The sequence below is a fragment of the Myxocyprinus asiaticus genome, chromosome 1 (genome assembly GCF_019703515.2).
Source record: "Myxocyprinus asiaticus isolate MX2 ecotype Aquarium Trade chromosome 1, UBuf_Myxa_2, whole genome shotgun sequence".
In the NCBI taxonomy this organism is placed as follows: Eukaryota; Metazoa; Chordata; class Actinopteri; order Cypriniformes; family Catostomidae; genus Myxocyprinus; species Myxocyprinus asiaticus.
In genome coordinates, this window is record NC_059344.1 from 22,755,088 (window position 1) to 22,774,949 (window position 19,862).

General features: G+C 37.9%; 4 protein-coding genes and 1 long non-coding RNA gene across 7 annotated transcripts in view; 2 read left to right on the forward strand and 3 right to left on the reverse strand.

Moving 5' to 3' along the window:
• Nucleotides 1-2,580, forward strand: part of ppp2r5b (protein phosphatase 2, regulatory subunit B', beta) — a 33,388-nt gene extending 30,808 nt beyond the window's left edge. For both annotated transcript variants that reach the window (XM_051707322.1, XM_051707328.1), the window contains 3 exons: nt 5-132; nt 850-951; nt 1,747-2,580. In XM_051707322.1, the coding sequence (XP_051563282.1) occupies nt 5-132; nt 850-951; nt 1,747-1,915 (399 nt within the window). In that variant the 3' untranslated portion in view covers nt 1,916-2,580. The remainder of the gene's footprint in view (nt 1-4; nt 133-849; nt 952-1,746) is intronic.
• A 109-nt stretch (nt 2,581-2,689) lies between these two features.
• On the forward strand, nt 2,690-8,495 carry LOC127448159 (glycoprotein hormone beta-5-like). 2 transcript variants are annotated; one of them, XM_051710494.1, is made up of 3 exons: nt 2,690-4,471; nt 6,336-6,537; nt 8,165-8,495. In XM_051710494.1, exons 1-3 carry the CDS (start codon nt 4,458-4,460, stop codon nt 8,351-8,353), a joined length of 405 nt encoding a protein of 134 aa, XP_051566454.1. In that variant the 5' UTR covers nt 2,690-4,457; the 3' UTR covers nt 8,354-8,495. The 2 variants fall into 2 exon arrangements, with proteins under 2 accessions (XP_051566454.1, XP_051566462.1); XM_051710502.1 differs by having other exon boundaries at nt 6,336-6,562; nt 8,165-8,298.
• Nucleotides 8,496-9,004: 509 nt separating this feature from the next.
• LOC127445434 (glycoprotein hormone alpha-2-like) lies at nt 9,005-9,783 on the reverse strand. Its single transcript, XM_051705509.1, has 3 exons — nt 9,666-9,783; nt 9,386-9,570; nt 9,005-9,109 (listed from the first exon to the last, which is right to left on the reverse strand). The coding sequence occupies exons 1-3, from the start codon at nt 9,781-9,783 to the stop codon at nt 9,005-9,007; spliced, it is 408 nt and encodes a 135-aa protein (XP_051561469.1).
• Nucleotides 9,784-12,603: 2,820 nt separating this feature from the next.
• LOC127449155 (uncharacterized) lies at nt 12,604-13,369 on the reverse strand. Its single transcript, XR_007898674.1, has 3 exons — nt 13,321-13,369; nt 13,060-13,129; nt 12,604-12,685 (listed from the first exon to the last, which is right to left on the reverse strand). It is a non-coding gene; the product is annotated as an uncharacterized LOC127449155 (long non-coding RNA).
• Nucleotides 13,370-14,696: 1,327 nt separating this feature from the next.
• On the reverse strand, nt 14,697-19,514 carry LOC127439707 (membrane-anchored junction protein). Its single transcript, XM_051695972.1, has 7 exons — nt 19,414-19,514; nt 19,251-19,302; nt 19,093-19,168; nt 17,984-18,106; nt 17,537-17,565; nt 14,906-15,045; nt 14,697-14,718 (listed from the first exon to the last, which is right to left on the reverse strand). Exons 1-7 carry the CDS (start codon nt 19,512-19,514, stop codon nt 14,697-14,699), a joined length of 543 nt encoding a protein of 180 aa, XP_051551932.1.
• Between the last annotated feature and the right edge of the window lie 348 nt (nt 19,515-19,862).

Below are 19,862 nucleotides of genomic sequence, written 5' to 3' on the forward strand. Positions count from 1 at the left end.
ACAGGTTGCAGAGCGGGCTCTGTATTTCTGGAATAATGAGTACATTCTGAGTCTAATAGAGGAGAACTGCCAGGTCATCCTGCCTCTGGTCTTTGGCACACTGTACAGAGTTTCCAAAGAGCATTGGAACCAGTCAGTATTTTTTTATACATAAGATTGATTTAGAACACTTTCAATAACACTGAGAGCATTCACATGCACCAATACGCTGATATCTACCAAAAATCTGCAATCAAACTATCGAAAATCTGAAATGCAAGAAAACCTTGTTTACATGAGATTTGAAATCATCAGGTCATTCTCTCCTTTTGATGGCAAAACATAAACTGACATGCGCACAACACTAGCGCACATTTGATAAGCCGGTAAGAACGTGCGTAAAGGTGTTAACATGCAACATGAAATGGGGGTCATGAGCAAAAACCTATGTGTGCCGATCGGTTTATACTTAGACAGTTTATATCCTTTTACTACCTAAATCTTCCACCAATTTTTACCACATACTCTCATTCTGAGATGTCTTGTTATTGGTGGAGGAATGACCATGAAGGAATAGCTAAGACAGAATTGCTCCTGCTGATTTTAATTCTTGTCTTTTGTTGAGTAAAGACAGCACTCTTTAGTTTAGTTTAAAACTCGTTTTTCCTGACAGGACTATTTTTTTAATACATGTCATGCACATGTAATCGGATACACATAAATAGTACATTCAGAGTCAGCAATTGGATTGCATTTACTCAGAATGACAAAAATCTCTAACATATGCAACGTTTAGTTAGTTAATGTTAATTTTATGTTAGTAATTCATTAAGAAATTAAAAACAACTCGTTTTCTATCTTTTTCCTTAGGACGATCATCTCTCTTATCTACAATGTGCTAAAGACATTTATGGAGATGAACAGCAAGCTATTTGATGATCTCACTGCCTCCTACAAAGTGGAGAAACAGAAGTGAGTACAGGGCTGAGGCCTGTATATATGGACCTGTTTACACCTGGTATTATGATGCATTTTGGACGATCCACGCCACCATTTACTCCTGGTCGTAATATCTCTTTTGACCACTTGTGTTTGGATTTCGAGAGGAGGGTCTCTGATTTCATAACATACATCAATCATGATGATAAAGCACAACTAAGTAAACAAAGAAAAAGAAAGCGCTAAAAACTGGCAAACCGATTTTCTTAATTATACTTGCATTTAATCTAAAGAGTTATTTTAGTAGAGTACCTGCATTAACCGAGCTTCAGATAGACATGTTTCTCATCTGTGTCCCTGCATGTTGTTATCGGCACACCGAAGAAGTTTGTGTATTTAATTTGTAATGTATTCTCTTTTTCAAATTTGCCAACCGGACAGTTATTTCACCTTAAAGGGCACGCAGCCAGCAATTTTCACCCTTGTTTTAGCCCATCGATTGTTTGACAGGTAAACAGGTGATGCTTCGCTGCTGTTCGAACGGATGAGTTTTCACACTAACAGCCCAATGTGCTCACATGCTTTTTCAACCACCTTCAAATGTGGGTAAAGTGGACAAACCTCAAAACATTTTGAAGTCCATTTACACCTGTCTTTAGCATCGTCCCGTTTTAAATGGATTGCCAAAATGCATCTTAAAACCAAGTGTAAACGAGAAGTGTATTTCTCTAAACTCAGCAAGCATTTTGATCCTTTATCTTCCTCTTATAACTTAAACCTGGTTTACACCTCCTGTCTTGTCTCTTTCAATCTTTTTCCTCTCTGTAGGGAACTAAAAAAAGAGAAGGAGCGAGCCGAGCTGTGGAGGAACATGGAAGAGCTGCAGGAGAGGCGGCTACAGAGTCTGACCGAAGCCAGCAGAAACCAGAAAAACCTACAGGAAAGAGAGAACACTACCAAGAGCCAGTCAGAGACCAGTGCTGCCAACACCACCTAGAGACCACACACAAACATACACAAAGTCACAAACAAATATCACAACACTGTTAAAACAGTTTTATCAATAATACCGACTCGGGAACCAGTCAATGCCTCAATTTCTTCTTCTGAAACACACACACACACATACAAGGTGCAGACACATCTATCATAAGCACCAGACAGAGCACATGTACAACAGGCTGTCCATATGTAGATATGTTACAAACACTGAAGCACACATCACACACTGAGTGAGATATAAAAGCTTAAAAAAAAAATGGGTACCTCTCACATGCATCCAACACTTTCATATGCTTTTCAATCACTTGCCTCTCTGCATCTTTTCTTTCTATTCCTACACACTGGGATCATGAACTTCAAACATACCTGCATGGGGTCCAAACATGGAAGACACACATGCGCACACTCAAAATCAAACACATACAGTATGCATCATTCATTATTGTCATTCAAGAACTGGCTCTGTTCCTCTCAGGCCCGATCCGAGGCCCATCGTGAACCGACCAACAAACTCTGCATCCTGTCAAACATGGAAGAGGATTTAAGTTAATAATGATGATCCTAAAGATGAAAATTATACAATTCTAATGTTCCTACTTCTACAGCTATTCTATAAAAGTACCACTTCTATGCTACTATAACTGATGTTTTATATACATACACACACATATATATATATATATATATATATATATATATATATATATATATATATATATATATATATATATATATATATATAAAAAAGATATCAATGTCTGATTATAGTGTTGGTGGGGTATTCTAGTGTAGCACCTCATAAACATGACTGAAGTACGCTGCTACGTAAAACTAAACTTGTTATGAAGTGACAACAATACTTTAGTCTGTTCTTATTATGTTTTTTTTTTTTAAACAACTTTCAAAACATTTTAATTTAGCAATATTCCCATCTGTTTTTTTTTTTTTTTTGTTTTGTTTTTTTTAATTGTATCCCCTTTGCTCCCCAATTTGGAATGCCCACTATTCCCACTACTTAGTATGTCCTAGTGGTGGCGCGATTACTCGCCTCAATCCGGGTGGTGGAGAACAAGTCTCATTTGTCTCCGATTCTGAGACCGTCAAGCCGCGCATCTTATCACGTGGCTCATTGTGCATGACACCGCGGAGACTCCGTATGTGGAGGCTCATGCTACTCACCGCGATCCACGCACAACTTACCATGCACCCCACTGAGAGCGAGAAACACTAATCGCGACCACGAGGAGATTACTCCATGTGACTCTACCCTCCCTCGCAACGGGCCAGTTTGGTTGCTTAGTCCTGGCTGTAGTCACTCAGCACGCCCTAGATTTGAACTTGCAACTCCAGGGGTGGTAGTCAGATTCCCATCTGTTTTGAAAAATGTGTGTCAGACAATTATTTATTTATTTATTTATTTTTAATCAATTTGCTTGCTAAAACCCTCTCTTTTGTGTTTCAGGACAGAGTCTTTATTTTGTGATCTTGTTTTTTGGATGTTTGTTTTTTGTTTCTTATATTTATTGATGTAGAGGCTTGAAAGTGGGAAGGAATGGTATGTGTAGGCATATTGAGAAAGCATAGGAAGAGATTGTTCTGATGTGTGTGTGTGTGTGTGTGTGTGTGTGTGTGTGTGTGTGTGTGTGTGTGTGTGTGTGTGTGATGTAGAGAAGGGGTGTATTACTATCTATAGTTTAGAAGAGAACAGGGATTAAATGAGAATGTACTATCCACTTTGAGTGTGCTTATATGCTCAAATGAACTGCCGCTGGTGATTATTGATTTTCAGTAGTCTCTCTCACTGAGAAAAAAAATGAAAAGAGCAAACAATATCACTCTTGTTCTTGTTTCAAAGAAAGCAACCAGGTTGACTCCCTTTGTTTGACCTCTGAGAACTAGTATCTGCAGAAATAAAACATTTAATAGTAACAGTACGGAAAAGAGAAATGAAATAGAATAGAGACGGCAATAAAAATGGACTGAAATTGTACGCATACGTAGCATCACTTAAACTAGAGTTGCACTGTCCTTTTGATCAATGTCTTGTGTTTAAACATAGCAATGTATTTTTGGGGGACAAACGCCTTTGGGATATGAATGTATAAAAGTGGGATGTAAACATGAAAACGTGTGTTTAATAACTCCGCATCAAGAACATTTTTGTCTTTATTTTCTCTCATAACCTTGTGCCTCTTGTTCAGTTTCAGTTATCTTGCACCAATTATTTTATCTCTGAAAGGTTTTCACTACTGAAAACTGTACCTTTCGTTCAACTTTTTAAAATAGCCTATATTAACCTGTGGTTGATATCAATGCAGCTTATATAAGCCCTCCTCATTCAGCTCACTCCTAAAACAAGAGAAAATATTTATTATATTGGCTACGTCTTCAAAGTAGTATGTAGTGTTGTGTAATGTCCGGGCTAGATTAATGGGAATTGTAATTACAGTGATGTCAGAGTGCTTTAAAACAGCAAGGCAGCCTATGAGGCGACATGGTTAGAACATTTTCTCCTCAGTAGCTTCTGGCATCTAATTATGGTCTCAAACAGGTGAGTTAAGCTCCACTCTCAACTTTCATTGCATTTTTTGTGTCTTTCATACGGATAAATTAGATTTAACTTCATTCATCGTTCAGTATCATTCACTATTGCCCTGGTCACCGGCATCAAGTTCTCGCGCGAAACTTCAGCAACGCGTTCACTTTAACCTGCAGAACGTCAGATTGACCGTCGGGAACAAATGTGAAAGTTTCGCGCGAGAACTTGATGCCTGCGACCGCGGGAATAGTGAACGATGCTGAATGATGAATAAACGAATGAAAACAAGATAATAGTGCGACACGTTACATGTGTTCCCTTCGGTAGTTTTTAACCAAATCTTTTTTTCAATTTCGTTACAGCCATTAGAGTGTAAATTTAATGTGAGTTTCGTTTTGTACCATTAAAGTTACTAACTACTCAGAAAAACACGCACTGTGGCGACATCTGCCGGTCAATCTTTTGTAATTGCAACCGGAAGACCCAAAACAACATACACTGAGAATTAAAAGTCACTTGCCTACAACATTTATTTATAGGTATTCAACAAGATTCTCACGGAGTACATTTTTAAACTTTTCAGTTACATTTTTTAACCAACAATCTACCAATGGTATCAAAACTATATATATTACTTATATAGCAAATGCATTTGCAACTCTTTGGCCATTATTAACAGGAACCACCAGGCAAATCTTTGATTGATGCTACAGGTTTTCATGGCACAGTCTAAAAACATTGTTTTTTTATTTTAATGTCTAACATGCTGATTTAATTGTAAATTTTTTAAAACAGTTACTCAAGAATTTACAATTTTGTGAAATGGGATTTCACTTGAGATTTATTCATTGGTTCAACAAGCATCTGCATGTCACCAGCTATGCTGGTCTTTTCAGTATGGGAGTCTTTGAAAAGAATTACTCAAGAATTGAACATTACTACTACTCACTGGTGGGACAGTATAGGGACAACCTGCTACAATGACCAGCTGAACCAGTATGCAATTTCCATGTGAGTCTAGGCTTGTTTGTGCTAGTTAGTGCTGGTTTGGGGCTGGTCTAGCTGGTGACCATGCTTTTCACCTAGTTGGTGAAAATGGTTGACCAGCATGGACTTTCTTATGAAGCTGGTTAAGCTAGTTTAAAACTTGGTAGTGTCACCAGTACACCAGCATGCCTTGCTGTGGGACCAGCACCCAAAACACAAAATAGTTGGGAACCAGCAGGAATTCTTAAACTGAACGTTCCGAGCCAGACAAAGCTTAAAATTTATTTAACTAAGATGAAAATGACAATTGCTACCATAGTCCCAATGGACCATTTTCACACTTCCAGGATTTGGAACACGGAAGTGAACAATTGCAGGGTAATCTTCGATAGTAGTGAATGGGAGACCACGGCAAATATACATTTTGCTTACTTATTTGCTACAACATCAAAAGGAAAACGCCACTATTACATTTCCATAATTTTCCAAATGAAGAAAAAAATAGAGTGTGATGGATTTTGAAAGATGATGGCAAATTAATTGTCACTTTCTCAGCAACTGTATTAGAAACCTCATTGCATCTGGGGTAACGTATTTTTAAAAACGAACTCCAGGGTAATGTAATACAAAGTACTGTATAATGTTATAAATTTACACTAAATAATTAAAAAATCTAAATATAAAATAGTGTGCTAGATTTATGCTGCTAAAGAAGGCAGAAACGTGTCAACACAGTCTGTGAAAAGGGTCCATTGGATGTTGTGTAGCACATAAAGGTGAATGAGCATTTTTGTTCTTTCGGAAATCCATTTCTCGTGTTTGAGAGCCCACACTCCACTTCTCCCTCTATAAATCATCTAATACATTATTATTCATAATTTTCTTTCAGAATGTGCCTAGACCACCTCTCTATGACCGCCGTGACCTTTCTGCTCCTGTTTGCTGGATTTGATTTTACCATTGCAGTGACAACCTTGCAGAGTTTTCGTGGATGTGCAGTGCGTGATTTCAATTTTGTGGCGCAGAAGCCTGGCTGCAGGAGTCTGCTTATAAACACAGAGGCATGCTGGGGTCGCTGCCACACCTGGGAGGTGACCAAAATCTGCCATATTGAAGGTGCACTTGTAATGGTAGCCAGCTGGTATGTGCTCTGCAGTGTGTGTAAACCTCACTCCCCTGGGTAGGGTTGCACTAGCTGTGTGTAAGTTCTCACATAAGCTGGAGCGTAAAGTTCACACTAAGGGCTTAGTAAATACTAGTTAGTTTGTAACTAAGTCAGTGCTTAATTTGGTTGCACCACCTGTTCTTAAGGCAAGACTTAACTAGTAGTTCGTAAGCTCTCCGTAAAGTAATGCGTAGTTGCATAATATGACGTTTACCTGTATTGATCCAATAAACAGCATTCAAAATGTGTACACAGAACTGTTAAAAAGCCATGAACTTCAGTTTGATCTTATTACGGTTGATGTTCAAACCTTGTTTGCTCACGTAATTGTCAGCTGTAATAAATTATATCTCCATTAAAATATGATACGTAATAAAAGTAGATTTGATAAATAGTATATTTGCCCTGTGTAAATAACAATATAAAGGAACTGTATCTAAAATAAATAAGTAATAAATACTACAGGATAATAAATACTAATACAACAGGCTGGAAAAACAGACATTTCTTTATTTTAATATATATATTTTGTATATGTTTGACACCGTTTGACAAAACTTGACACCGGGCGACGCACCCTGAAAACTGCACCGTTAGATCGGTTTTATGCTGAAGAGACGCTTAAAGGTATGTTTTTTTCTCTCTCGTAAATGTAAACGAGTGTAAATGTCAACATCATACTCAATCAAAAGGATTGAAGCCTGTCACGCAAAACATGAACTCATTGATGACATAAAATATCAGTCTGCTTTTTTATTCCAACCATTACTCCTGGTCGGAGGCTTCCATAAATATTTAGTTTATACGTAGGGTAACATTCTACCTAAGTTTAATGGTGCAACGCTCAAATATTTAGTAGTGCGTAAATTGTGACTTAGTGCCCATTTACACCACGACTAGGCTAAGTTTTAACTTACGTATAGCTGGTGCAACCGGCCCCTGGCCTCAAGAGGCGCACTAGCGACTGACGCTAGAGCCTTTAGCCTCCTCGTTAGCGTACCTGCCTCCCATGCCGGAGACCCTCGTTCGAATCCCTCTTAGAGCTGGTCGAGCAGGACTGGTTACAGTGGTGCCATGACCTGGATGGGAGTGAGGTTTAGGGGGGTTGAGTGTAACGGTAGCCAGCTGGTACATGCTGTTCAGTGTGTGTAAACCGCATTTCCCTGGCCTCAAGAGGCGCACTAGCGACTGACGCTAGAGGCTGTATTCCTCTCAGATTGGGTCGAGCAGGACTGGTTACACACTCAGTAACTTTTTGTTCATATCATCTTGGGCTTACAGTGACAACTAGTGGTGTGGATGCAGCATCATTCATAATCAATAGTTTTCAGTTACAGTCTTGTTGGGGATCTACCAATTTGATTTAATTCATAGCTTTCATTTTATAATTTAAACAAAATTTTAATTAGTTTTATAAATGTTTCAAGCTAAAATGAGACAGTTGAATACAAAGGGTTGTCAGTAGATTGAGGATATTAAAATCTGTATTTGAATGTGTTTGTGAACATATGTGTGCATGACTAGCTTATGTCCTTTAATATTTTGCGGTACAGAAGCTGGTTCTGGAGCCGCCGTATATCCAAAGGCACCACCGTGTCTGCACGTACAGCCGTACACGCCACATGACAGCCCGTTTACCAGGTTGTCGCCCTGACGTATCCCCGCTCTATCATTACCCTCAGGCCTTACAATGTGACTGCACCTACTGCTCCTCAAAACACACAGAGTGCGAGACCTTTTGAGGACACACACACACACACACACACACACTCAGCTCATTCACATGGTCATGCGCTCTCTCTCTCTGCCAAGATTACTAAGATTTGGCAGTTTATGTAAGATTTTCAGAAATGTTTTTGACAAAAACTTTTCATCAATAAAAATGAACAATGAAAGATTCATTCAGTCATTACTTTTTTATTTCATCAAAAGATTAAACACACAATGTTGTCAAAAAGCTCAACTTTTGTGCAAAACATTACCTTTGAATCGATAAATATATAAGTATGTACATTCTTTATGTCAGTAGATGGCACAGACATTAGAAAAACTGAATACTTATATGAAGTAGTGAGTATTTTAGTTCAGTGCTGCTATTTTTACTACTGTTGTTTTGCAGTGTGTAGTCTTTTGGTCACTGTGCTTTGACTCCACTTTCATACACTCACTCCTCCCTCCCTCACTATTACACTCATTGTTTCGAAATTAATCTTCTTAAAAGATGAAGATTTTGTGTCATCTTTATGTATTTAAGTTGTTGAGTTTACAGTATTTTTACAAGTGGAGTGAAAATGGAAAAATCAGAGCATTATTTTGGTTAATTTATACATATTTTTATAATTGCACGCTGCTCTTATCTCTACAGTACACCATGAGTCATTTAATGTAGAGTGTCAGTAACGGGATTTGTGACACATGTTGCACCGACAGGCAAGTGCAGTCAAGATCTCAATATCATCATGGTGACGGCCTTGCAGACAGTGCAGACGTACTTTGACCTAAATAAAGACAGATATAGACATAAACTGATAAAACTGGTTAACCAATGATTAAAAAAATAATAATAATCTGTACTGGTTGACCTTATAGAATAGAATGGAATAGAATGTGCATTGTTGCATGACTTGGCTGTTGGAAATTATGTCCTCATAAGCATCAAGTAGCATCAAGCATCAAGTCATAATGGTTCATAATTGGTTCTTGTGATATCATAATAGTCTTAGTAATGTAACAAAGCTCTAAAATAATGTCATAGTAGTTAGAACAACATGTACCTTGGCATCCTTGCTAATGGTGCAGCAGCGGGAAGCAGAAGTTATGTTGTGAGTGAAGTTGGATGCCAGCAATACAGAATAGCGGGAGGGGAACGCGCTGGAATCACAGTAGCCCACACAAGCATATACTACTTGGGTTCCTCGACATGTTCCTCGTTTGTCTGTCCGTATGGTCACATTAAATGCTATGCATAGACGGAATGATTCATTAGTATGAGATATGAGTTTGTGCGTATCTATCACTTGGTGTGCAGATGAAAATGAATTTGTCCCCACTCACGGTAGAGATGGCAGCCAGGACTCAGGGCTTGAAAGCTCCAACTAAGGGGCATTAGCAACACCAACAGAACTACAGGCAACATAAGTACTACCAGGTCAGATGTCACACTGCGGAACATGACGATGTCAACCTGAAAGGACTGGAGCAAATTAAGCAAAATTTACCATAATTTAACATATGAAGAAACAAGTAAAATGCCAACTTCCTACCCCTGAGCAACTGCTTTCTCTTTAACGGTTTCTCTCTTATTTACCTAAACATCCATTGTTTCATTTATGAAAATATTGTACACATCTGGAGTATCATGCTTGTTTATGTTATTACGCAGTGTATATAGCATAGTAATAAAAGCAAATGGAGCTGAAATTGTTACCCAGAGCAACACGTTAACATCAAACCCGGAACCAGTGGCTAATAAGTGTGCTGTGACTTTATTAAATGATTTCATACCATTTACATAAACATTTAAGTCATTCTTTTCCTAATTGTGTGGACTGACCAGAATTCCTGACTATTATCTTGGGAAACCATTATTTAGGGTTGTCAAAATGATCTGCAAATTAATCTGCCACCTCCCCTTCATCTTGAGTAAGGGTTTCCATGCTGTAAATGTTTTTGCCATGGTTTGTATTTGCTTACACTAAATGATCAGAGCAACTCTTTGTCTACATATGAATGCATGTCTCTGGTCCCAGTTGGTGAAGAAAAATGCATTTATCCTGCATGTGTGAAGTTAACTGTGAAACGTCTTTGAACAATTCTAAATGCCATGTCCAATACAATGTCCATATAATGGACATTATCTAATATCCAATATAATATGAGCAAAAACCAAAATACGTCTTTTATGAACTGGTTGTTCTAAGCCTGATAGCACATAAGCGGATTACACTAAGTTTGGATAGAGGCACGGAAATCACAAAGAAAATGCAAAACTGTCCAAGTAATGTTGTCACACTTCATCACAACACAAAAATGACAAAAATGCCATGAATGCTTTCTGACGCATTCTTGATTAAGTCTACAAAATTCTGGCAATATGAAACCAAGTATACATCAAATTAGAACAGCTGGTTAAGATGAGTGTGAAACTCCCATTTACTGGTTTTGGATAGATATATAAATTGATGGATAGATTCAGAACATAGATAACGGGTAACAGAGAATTAGATATTAAACAAATTTGGTCTTACATTAATATTAATCTCACCAAAGATGGAAAACTTCAAATTTGTTTTTACTACTTAGATATAAGTATGACAAAGGGAACTAAAGTTTACCTGTAGGTGTGGATCCTACTTTATCAAAGTGTGTGCGGATGAATCTTGACCTCAGAGAGGTGTGCAGGTGTGTGAATATGTTCACTAGATGAGGTTCTTTCTTTCAGAGTAGTATATGTAGTGCAGGTAAAACTGAGCTAACAGCTTCCAGCATAGTCACACCCACCAATGTGTCCTCATAGCTGTGCATGTGTTTAAGGGGACCCTCCCCATTGCCTCGATATCAAGATTACTCCACTATTTTACATCCTCGCTCTCTGTATTCTGTTGCCCCTCAGCAACTATGCATACTGCATAATAAACAATAACTATGAGCAATGTTGAGAAATATTCACACATTTCATTAATCGGGCACACTTAATTGTTGGAACATTATTTTTAGGAACCATACTTAATGGAAAATGATTACATGCGTCCATTGATTGGAACAAAAATTGCACACATTGATCCGTCATGCATACAATCTGTTAATGGTCTTTTTGTGCAAAAGCTACATTGAAAACTCCTTAACAATGCATTCCTGTGTGCTGACTGCACTAACATATGGCAAAACTACTATTAATCCATTCACTTTCCAACACGCACAATTCATTATGTCATTGGAAACGGAATGGGTGACATAATTCCCTACCTCCCACATCCCCCACACAACAGCATGCACATTCATTCATACATGTCTCTTGTTTTTTTGTCATAGGATTTTTAATATACAATAAATAACATATGTGAGTTTAACATACAAAGAGCCTATATCAATAGAAAGTTTCCTATTAATTTGGCAGATTGGTCATAAATGTTCATGTCTGGATATATTTACAGTTTTAGAGTGTCAACAGCTCAGAAAACTTTTAGAGCCTGACTGACATGGAGGTTTGAAGGTCAAGATATGAATATAATCAGTTTAATAATCGAGGCAAAACTGAGGCCATGTCCTCCCCTGTTGTTTTGGCAGCTGCTATACCCTCATAAATTGGAAGCGGATGTATTACTAATATCATACTTCATGAATCTCCTGTTTCCAGGTTACAATGATATGAAAACTCTGAAAATAAAAACAAAAGAGAGATAAATCTTGGCTTTTTCTCGAGTCATGAACCCAAATTTAGAAGTCTGACAGATACAGGAGAGCTTCAGCTAATTCTACTTTGATCCTGTAATAATTTGAAAAGACAGTGGTCAGAAACAGGTGTGGATTTTGAGACATCTATGCAGAGACAAGGGGTTTGGGCGTGTGCAGCCTTGGCCGATGACCTCACCTTACTGAGAGTGCTCTGTCACACACACTCCGTTTAGTGAATGGTGCAAAAACATGAACACACTAAAGCACACAGAAACACTAAAAAGTGAACAAAACCCCATTTTCTACCCCATTCAGGTACACACACACACACATAATAGAAAGTACAACGCAATTTCAGGCTTACTGAGAGTGACATGCAACAAAAGGAATTTCCACCCAAAAGCAACATTAAGGACTATATTTGTATGTATTTAAAACTTACAGTAGATGCATACGAGGTAAATTAAGACAAAAAAAGATTCATATTTTAAACAATCTCACAAACATGCACAAATTAGTTTAGGTTACTGAACAGTGATTCAAAAAAAAGAAACTTAAAACTGAAACAGCCTTTTCTCCAACACAACAGGTGTGAGCTCTGCAAGAGTTAAGAAATTATGGCTTGAAATTTTTATTTTGCAGAACTTTTTCGGAAGAACAGAGAGAAAGGAAACAGTGAGCTGTGGAAAGAGAAAAGAATGTGACAAATGTGTTGGTTTAAAAAATGTATTATTTTATCAATTTTTAACCTTAGAACTTCACACAGATTCTAACATTTCAGTTGAAATGCAGATGCAAGTCCTTTATAGCATACAGTCTAAAAACACGCTATGGAAACCTCAGACTACCATATTCACATCGGGACTCTTTTGATTGAGCTATGGAATCTGGATATAAATAATATATGGATATAAATAATCAAAGTGAGTGAGAGGCTGAACATAAAAATGTTAAAATATTCAGCGAAACACTTGCGAGCAGAGGATGTTTGGCAAGTCATAGCAGTCCTGCAATTGTGTCCTCTTAACTTCATTATGTCAAAGTAGTTTCTCACCTGGCCAGTCTAGTAATGAGTCCTGTGTCCTGTCCAGTTGTTGAATTTGGGTCAGGAGTTTCAGGGGCAGCTAAACAAGGAGATATTAAGCCCATAAGATAATAAAATTTATTGACATTTTTTGTGATGGAATATTTGCTAGTTAACCCTGAATAGGCAGTTTGATATTTATGATAGTAATAACAGATTCAAAGTTTGGATTGTAAAAATGGGATTTGGCTTGGTACTTTATAGACTATATGTGTTGACTATGCAATTTACCATCAAACACATCTTGTGTTGGCAGAGAAGTCATCTCTGAATCTGCATGAATCTGCAAAGACAAAGAATAAGAGGAAAAGAAAGAAAGAGAGAGAGAGAGAGAGAGAGAGAGAAAGAGTGCAAGCAGAAAATGAAAATGATGATGGATGTGTTCAGTTCTCAATCTAACACAAATAAAATGTACCTGAAACAGGTCTTATATTTCTATCAGCTTCTATAATTAACATAATGGAGCAGTTATGCCACATGAATGGGCTAATGTGTCAGATTGTGCATCCAGCAGAGGCAATTAAAGATGATTACAATTGAGACAGTGTGTGTATGAGTGACTGAGAGGATAACTGTCTATCATACACATTCATACACTAACCTCACTGCCACAAACCATCGCTTCTGCTCCATCAGACAAGCAAGGGGACTCCCTGAAAGAGAGATGGGCAGAGAGGTAGAGAGAGAAATATCTATTTGTTCACTTTTATTTGACACATTTAATTCCTGTTCCCATTTCCAGCACATTTAACATAAAAACAAAAGACCTGTTTTAGGCAAGTCTGCAAGCTAATAATCTTCAGGGCTTGCACACACACAGAAGGTATCTATTTTTGACACTGCATTAGGTGAGTTGTGTAAACTCCACTGAATTACTTGAGTTCTCGCCAGAATGATTCAACATCCATCATTTTCTCATCGCCCACCACAAACAAAACCAGGACATGATGGAATTAAAAGTACATGTCAAATTCTGTTCTCCGCTGTTTTACTGATTTGTGCATCTCTGCCTATGCGGAGGAGCTGAATGGCAGGGGATGTTATTTTAACAGCTAAATTATTATGTTCTGCTTGCTGGCTGAGTGACAGCTTCATTGAGATGGCGCCCCATTCTCAGGCTCCTCTCTGCTCCTCCCTTTCATAGCTACTGCATTTTACTGAAGACTTCATCACTTGAATCACTAAAAATAAAGTGGAAAATCCCACATTTATCTTTTGGGTTTGGGTTTGTTCCATGGAGTGTTTTAACCACCATCCCATAATGTGATGGCTTGGCAATAGCTTGGTTTCATTTTCACTGTGACTGGGCTTTTAAATGACTGGCATCAGTTTATGTCAGCATCTTTTACCTGCTGTAAAATTGTCTGTTGAAGTTACATTTTGGGACTAAATCATAAATTTATGTCCTATAGTGTCACTGGCTGCATCTGAAAACTGGAAAATGCTGCCTTCAGAGGCTGTATACAAACAGAGTTTGGATGAATATAAAAGGTGCCTTTCAAGATGTTCTAAAACTAGTTGTCTTAAAGGTCCATTCATACAAAAATGCTATTAGTTAATCCATTAACCGAATAGGCAAAATGAAAGCTATTCAGCTGCCTTTGCTTTCAGATGCAGCTACTGTGCACCCTGTAAGATGAAAAAGTAAGGGAGACAGATGATGTACAGGTATGAGATTACATGTGTAGGAATAAAATAACTAAAAGCACTATGAGAGATTGATAGATTTGCACAGGTGAAGGACAGGATTTGACAATGATTTATGACTTCAGAGCATATAGAACAGAAAGCTGGAGGAGCATAGCAAAGCACTTACTGGAAATACTGAGAATTCTCTGTGGCTATTTTATTCTGGTTGTCTTGACTCATAGCCCCCTCTTCTGGACACTCCATTACAGTGGTTTGGACTTTCCTCAATTTGTCACCGGTACACAGTGGGCTGCGGGCTATATACTCCTTAGGGAATTCACATTTACTTTATTTTCCTGTCAGACACTTGGAAGGATCAAAGTGACTGAGACTATGCACATTTATGACAATTATCTAAGTCAACAACAACCATGGCAAGAGATAAAGTCTTGTACAATCAGGCCAGGAACACACTGAACAGGGAAATCAGAGTAGCTAAAAGAAGATACTCTGAGAAGCTGAAAAACAAGTTTTCAGCTAACGACCCTGCATCAGTGTGGAGTGGCATGAAACAACTCACAAATTACAGGACTCCTACCCCCAACCCTGTAGGGAACCAACAACTGGCTGACGACCTGAATGTGTTCTACTGCAGATTTGAAAGGCCCAATCTCACACCCCACACCCACTCTGACCTTCACTTCACACAAACACCAACACCTCCTGCAACCCCCCTCCTCCCCCATCCTGCTACTCAACCTGCACTTAAGATCTGTGAAGATGATGTGAACCGGGTCTTTCGGAAACAAAAGACGAGGAAGGCTTCAGGCCCAGATGGCGTCTCACCAGCGTGTCTTCGATCCTGTGCTAACCAGCTGACCCCATCTTCACACAGATCTTCAATAGATCACTAGAGCAGTGTGAAGTCCCATGCTGCTTCAAACATTCAATCATTATTCCTGTCCCAAAGAAACCAAAAATCACAGGACTTAATGACTACAGACCTGTCGCCCTGACGACTGCGGTCATGAAGTCATTTGAGAGACTGGTGTTGGCCCACCTGAAGAACATCACTGGACCCTTTCTAGATCCCCTTTAATTTGCTTACCGAGCAAACAGGTCTGTGGATGATGCAGTCAACATAGGATTGCATCATATCCTGCAACATCTGGACAGACCAGGGACATAAGCAAGGATCCTTTTTGTGGACTTCAGTTTGGCTTTCAACACCATCATCCCTGCTATACTCCAGAATAAATTACACCAACTCTCTGTTCCCATGTCCATCTGTCAGTGGATTACCAGCTTTCTGACGGACAGGCAGCAGCTTGTGAGACAGGGGAAACTCACTTCTAGCACCTGTACAATCAGCACTGGTGCCCCCCAGGGATGTGTGCTCTCCCCACTACTCTTCTCCCTCTACACCAATGACTGCATCGCCAAGGACCCCTCTGTCAAGCGCCTGAAGTTTGCAGACGACACCACTGTCATCGGCTTCATCGGAGATGACGATGAGTCTGCATACAGAAGGGAGATTGATCAGCTGGCTGTCTGTTGCAGTCAAAACAACCTTGAGCTGAACACGCTCAAAACGGTGGAGATCATTGTGGACTTTAGGAGAAACACCCCAACACTGACCCCCCCCCCCCACCTTTTTGAACTGTTGCCTTCTGGCCGATGCTTCAGAGCTCTGAGCACCAGAACCGTCAGGCACAGGAACAGTTTTTTCCCTCAGGCTATCCATCTCATGAACAGTTAAATTGCCCCATTGAGCAATAACTATGTGCAATACACAGTTTAATCTTTCTTATATTTATCCAACACATCCAACCTCTTCTGCCATTTCATTCCTCTGCAAAAAAAAAAACAAACAAAAAAAACATTTGCACTGTACATAACAGATAACAGATTTGTATTAGATTTGCACTACCCACGTGTATGTGTGTATGTATGTATGTGTGTGTGTGTCTGTACGTATGTGTATAATTATTATTTATTTTTTATTTTTTATTATTATCTATGTCTTGCTGCTGTTTTGTATTGTTTTTGTATTGTTGTGTACTGGAAGCTCCTGTCACCATGACAAATTCCTTGAATGTGTAAGCATACTTGGCAATAAAGCTGATTCAGATTCTGATTCTGATAAGGGACTAACAAACACAACTTTACATGATGAACCATTTTTCTTTAAAAACAAAACAAATAAATTTCCATTAAAAAAAACAGCAATACCAATTCCTGCAGACAGTGTTAAGTGGGTAAATTACTCAAAATAGTAATCCACTAAAATTACTAATTACTTCTAAAATTGTAATCAGGTTACTTTATCGATTACTTCATGGAAAAAGTAATCACATAATTTACTTTGCTTTTAAGTTACTTAGTAAAACAATTTTCACAGAATAGTTTATGTATTTCCACTCAACAATTTCAAAATGTCAAAATAATAATTTTATTTTCTCCTTGTTCATTATTGTTGTCCCTTCAGCTGTCACAGAACCATAGACATATATTTGAACATCATTCATGTTTGAAATGGTTTCTACATAATATTGTTTTAGAAATGTGTCACCCAAGTAATGTACTTTAAAGTAATTAACTTCATTGAAAGTTAGTAACTGTAATCTGATTACAATAATTTAAAATGCATTGAGTTGACTTTTGAATTGACTTTTACACTTGGATTACAGTAACAGATTACTTTGTAACCCGATTACACCCAAAATTGACTGTAGGTAACTGGCAGTTAAAAAGGTCTTTCAATCAGTTGTTTTTATAGTATGACATGAAAAATAAAAATGTGATAAGAGACACTCACCAGTGGGATCCAGACATTGGTATTTGTCCCTGTTCAACAAGAGCAGACATGAGATATAATTTACTGTGTGTAGTACAGTATATTGCATAATGCATTGGACTTCTTAAGTCATTACTCATAAATTATTACCCCTAGATGCCATCTATTGTATTTGTTATGTCCATTTATTATTTATTTAACCTTCATCTGGCACATCATTACACGTGCTTTACATGTAATGTAGATTCTATACATACTGTTTACTGAAATCTGTATGTAAATATTGAATATTGGATGTGATATATCAAGAATAACTGACCCACAACAACCCACCATGACAAATTGCTTGTAAGTGTAATTTACCTGGTGAATAAACCTGAACTCTGATTCTGATTAAAAAAGATGTCGTAGTAAAGGGATCAGCAAGATGAGTGTTTGATGAGATGCTGAGACTGAAAGGGCTCCCACCTGTGTGTGGACAGATCGGTTCACGAAACTCGACATAGAGTGTGATGAGGAAGGGGTAAGCAGACAGTTTCACACCACCTTTCAAGAACCTCAGTTTGGACACTCGTTCCCATTTACTCTTATCTAGAAGTGTGGTGTGTTGTTAAGGACAGTAATGGTTCATTATACTAAGGATTTGTGTCATTTACATCTATCCCTTTTAGTTTAACTGACTCTGGACCTTGTGAATGCATTATTTTAGGTAATTTACTTGTTTGATTTCTTGAGTCATTTTTTGTTTCTCCCAAAATTAATTCTACCAATTATTTTTTAATTATATATAAAAAAATAAAATAAAAGAAATTACAAAAATCCAAAGTTAAGGCTTGGCTGTACTCTTTCAAGCACAGTTAAAGGGATAGTTCACCTAAAAACGAAAATTGTCATCATTTACTCACCCTCATGCCATCCCAGATGTGAATAACGTTCTTCTGCAGAACACAAACAAAGATTTTTAGAAGAATATTTCAACTATGTAGGTCCAAACAATGCAGTGAACGATGATCAGAACTTTGAAGCTCTAAAATGCACATAAAAGCAGCATAAAAGTAATCCATAAAACCCCAGTGGTTTAATCCATGTCTTCAGAAGTTATATGATAGGTGTGGGTGAGAAACAGATCAATATTTAAGTCCTTTTTTTAAATAATATAAATCTCCACTTTCACTGCCACATTCTACTTTTGTTTATGGCGACTCACATTCTTTGTGCATATCATAACCTACTCGTCGGGGCTGGTCAAAGGTGGAGATTTATAGTAAAAGAGGACTCAAATATTGATCTGTTTCTCACCCACACCTATCATATCGCTTCTGAAGACATGGATCAAACCGCTGGAGTCTTATGGATTACTTTTATGTTTCCTTTATGTCCTTTGTGGACCTTCAAAGGTCTGATCACCATTCACTTGCATTGTGAGAAACTACAGAGCTGAGATATTCTTCTAAAAAACTTTGTTTGTGTTCTGCAGAAGAAAGTCATACACATCTGGGATGGAATGAGAAAATTCTGAGAGAATTTTCATTTTTGGGTGAACTATCACTTTTACAGTTATATTCTGAAAAGCATACAGGGAAAAATGTTGAAATGCTGGGTGGCGAAGGGGTAAAGACCATCCAAATTTGCAAGCACTGCACGCACAGCACTCTGAAAAACAAAATCGAACCAAATATGCATTATATCTATACTAAATCAAACCAAAATTGATAATCTTGTTCCTAAATATCACCTCCAGCTCCTCACTAATTAGTGCCCCATCCAGCATGTCTTTTTCACCAGTGCTGTTAAAGACCAAAACAGACATTTTGTACAGCGTTTCTCTTTTATATACCAAAATGTATAGTATGAAATAATCTATACTGAGCAAACAGTCTAAGCCTTCATGGTCTTGCCTGCTCCTGTCTCCTCTTCTTATCTTGAACTTATAAACATCTTGTCCAGCTTGAAAAAATCTGGTCTCAGGTACCGGAAAGGAAAAGGGCTGGATTGACATGGCTACTTCTACTAGTTTTCAGCTACATCTACTGAGAATGAAAAACAACAAAAAATCCATCAAGCAACACATACAAAAGTAATGTTTTACAGTCTGTGAGAGCTTTTGTAATCTTTTTTTCCCCCTGCTCAATTTAAGGAAAAGATCAAATTACTCAAAAGTCTAGTCTAGTTTTCTAAAACAAATGATCAGTCCACTGAATTTCTGTAACTAATAAATTACATTTAAAAACGTTTCAGTTCACTTAATGGAAATGACATGCTTAATAAACACCTAAAGGTAAAAGTAACGGCTACCGTAAATCCTCGAGTGTTAGCGCCAACTATTTTCGACCGTTGAAGTTTAAAT

Coding starts and splice junctions, on each gene's coding strand:
- LOC127448159 (XM_051710494.1), top strand. Junction 6,538..8,164: donor GTCGCTGCCACACCTGGGAG/GTGACCAAAATC, acceptor TTTGCGGTACAG/AAGCTGGTTCTGGAGCCGCC.
- LOC127445434 (XM_051705509.1), bottom strand. CDS start 9,783: ATGTTCCGCAGTGTGACATCTGACCTGGTAGTACTTATGTTGCCTGTA. Junction 9,571..9,665: donor TCCTGGCTGCCATCTCTACC/GTGAGTGGGGAC, acceptor GTCTATGCATAG/CATTTAATGTGACCATACGG. Junction 9,110..9,385: donor CCATTAGCAAGGATGCCAAG/GTACATGTTGTT, acceptor GTCTTTATTTAG/GTCAAAGTACGTCTGCACTG.
- LOC127439707 (XM_051695972.1), bottom strand. CDS start 19,514: ATGTCAATCCAGCCCTTTTCCTTTCCGGTACCTGAGACCAGATTTTTT. Junction 19,303..19,413: donor AGAAGAGGAGACAGGAGCAG/GCAAGACCATGA, acceptor GGTCTTTAACAG/CACTGGTGAAAAAGACATGC. Junction 15,046..17,536: donor CCAATGTCTGGATCCCACTG/GTGAGTGTCTCT, acceptor GAATTCCCTAAG/GAGTATATAGCCCGCAGCCC.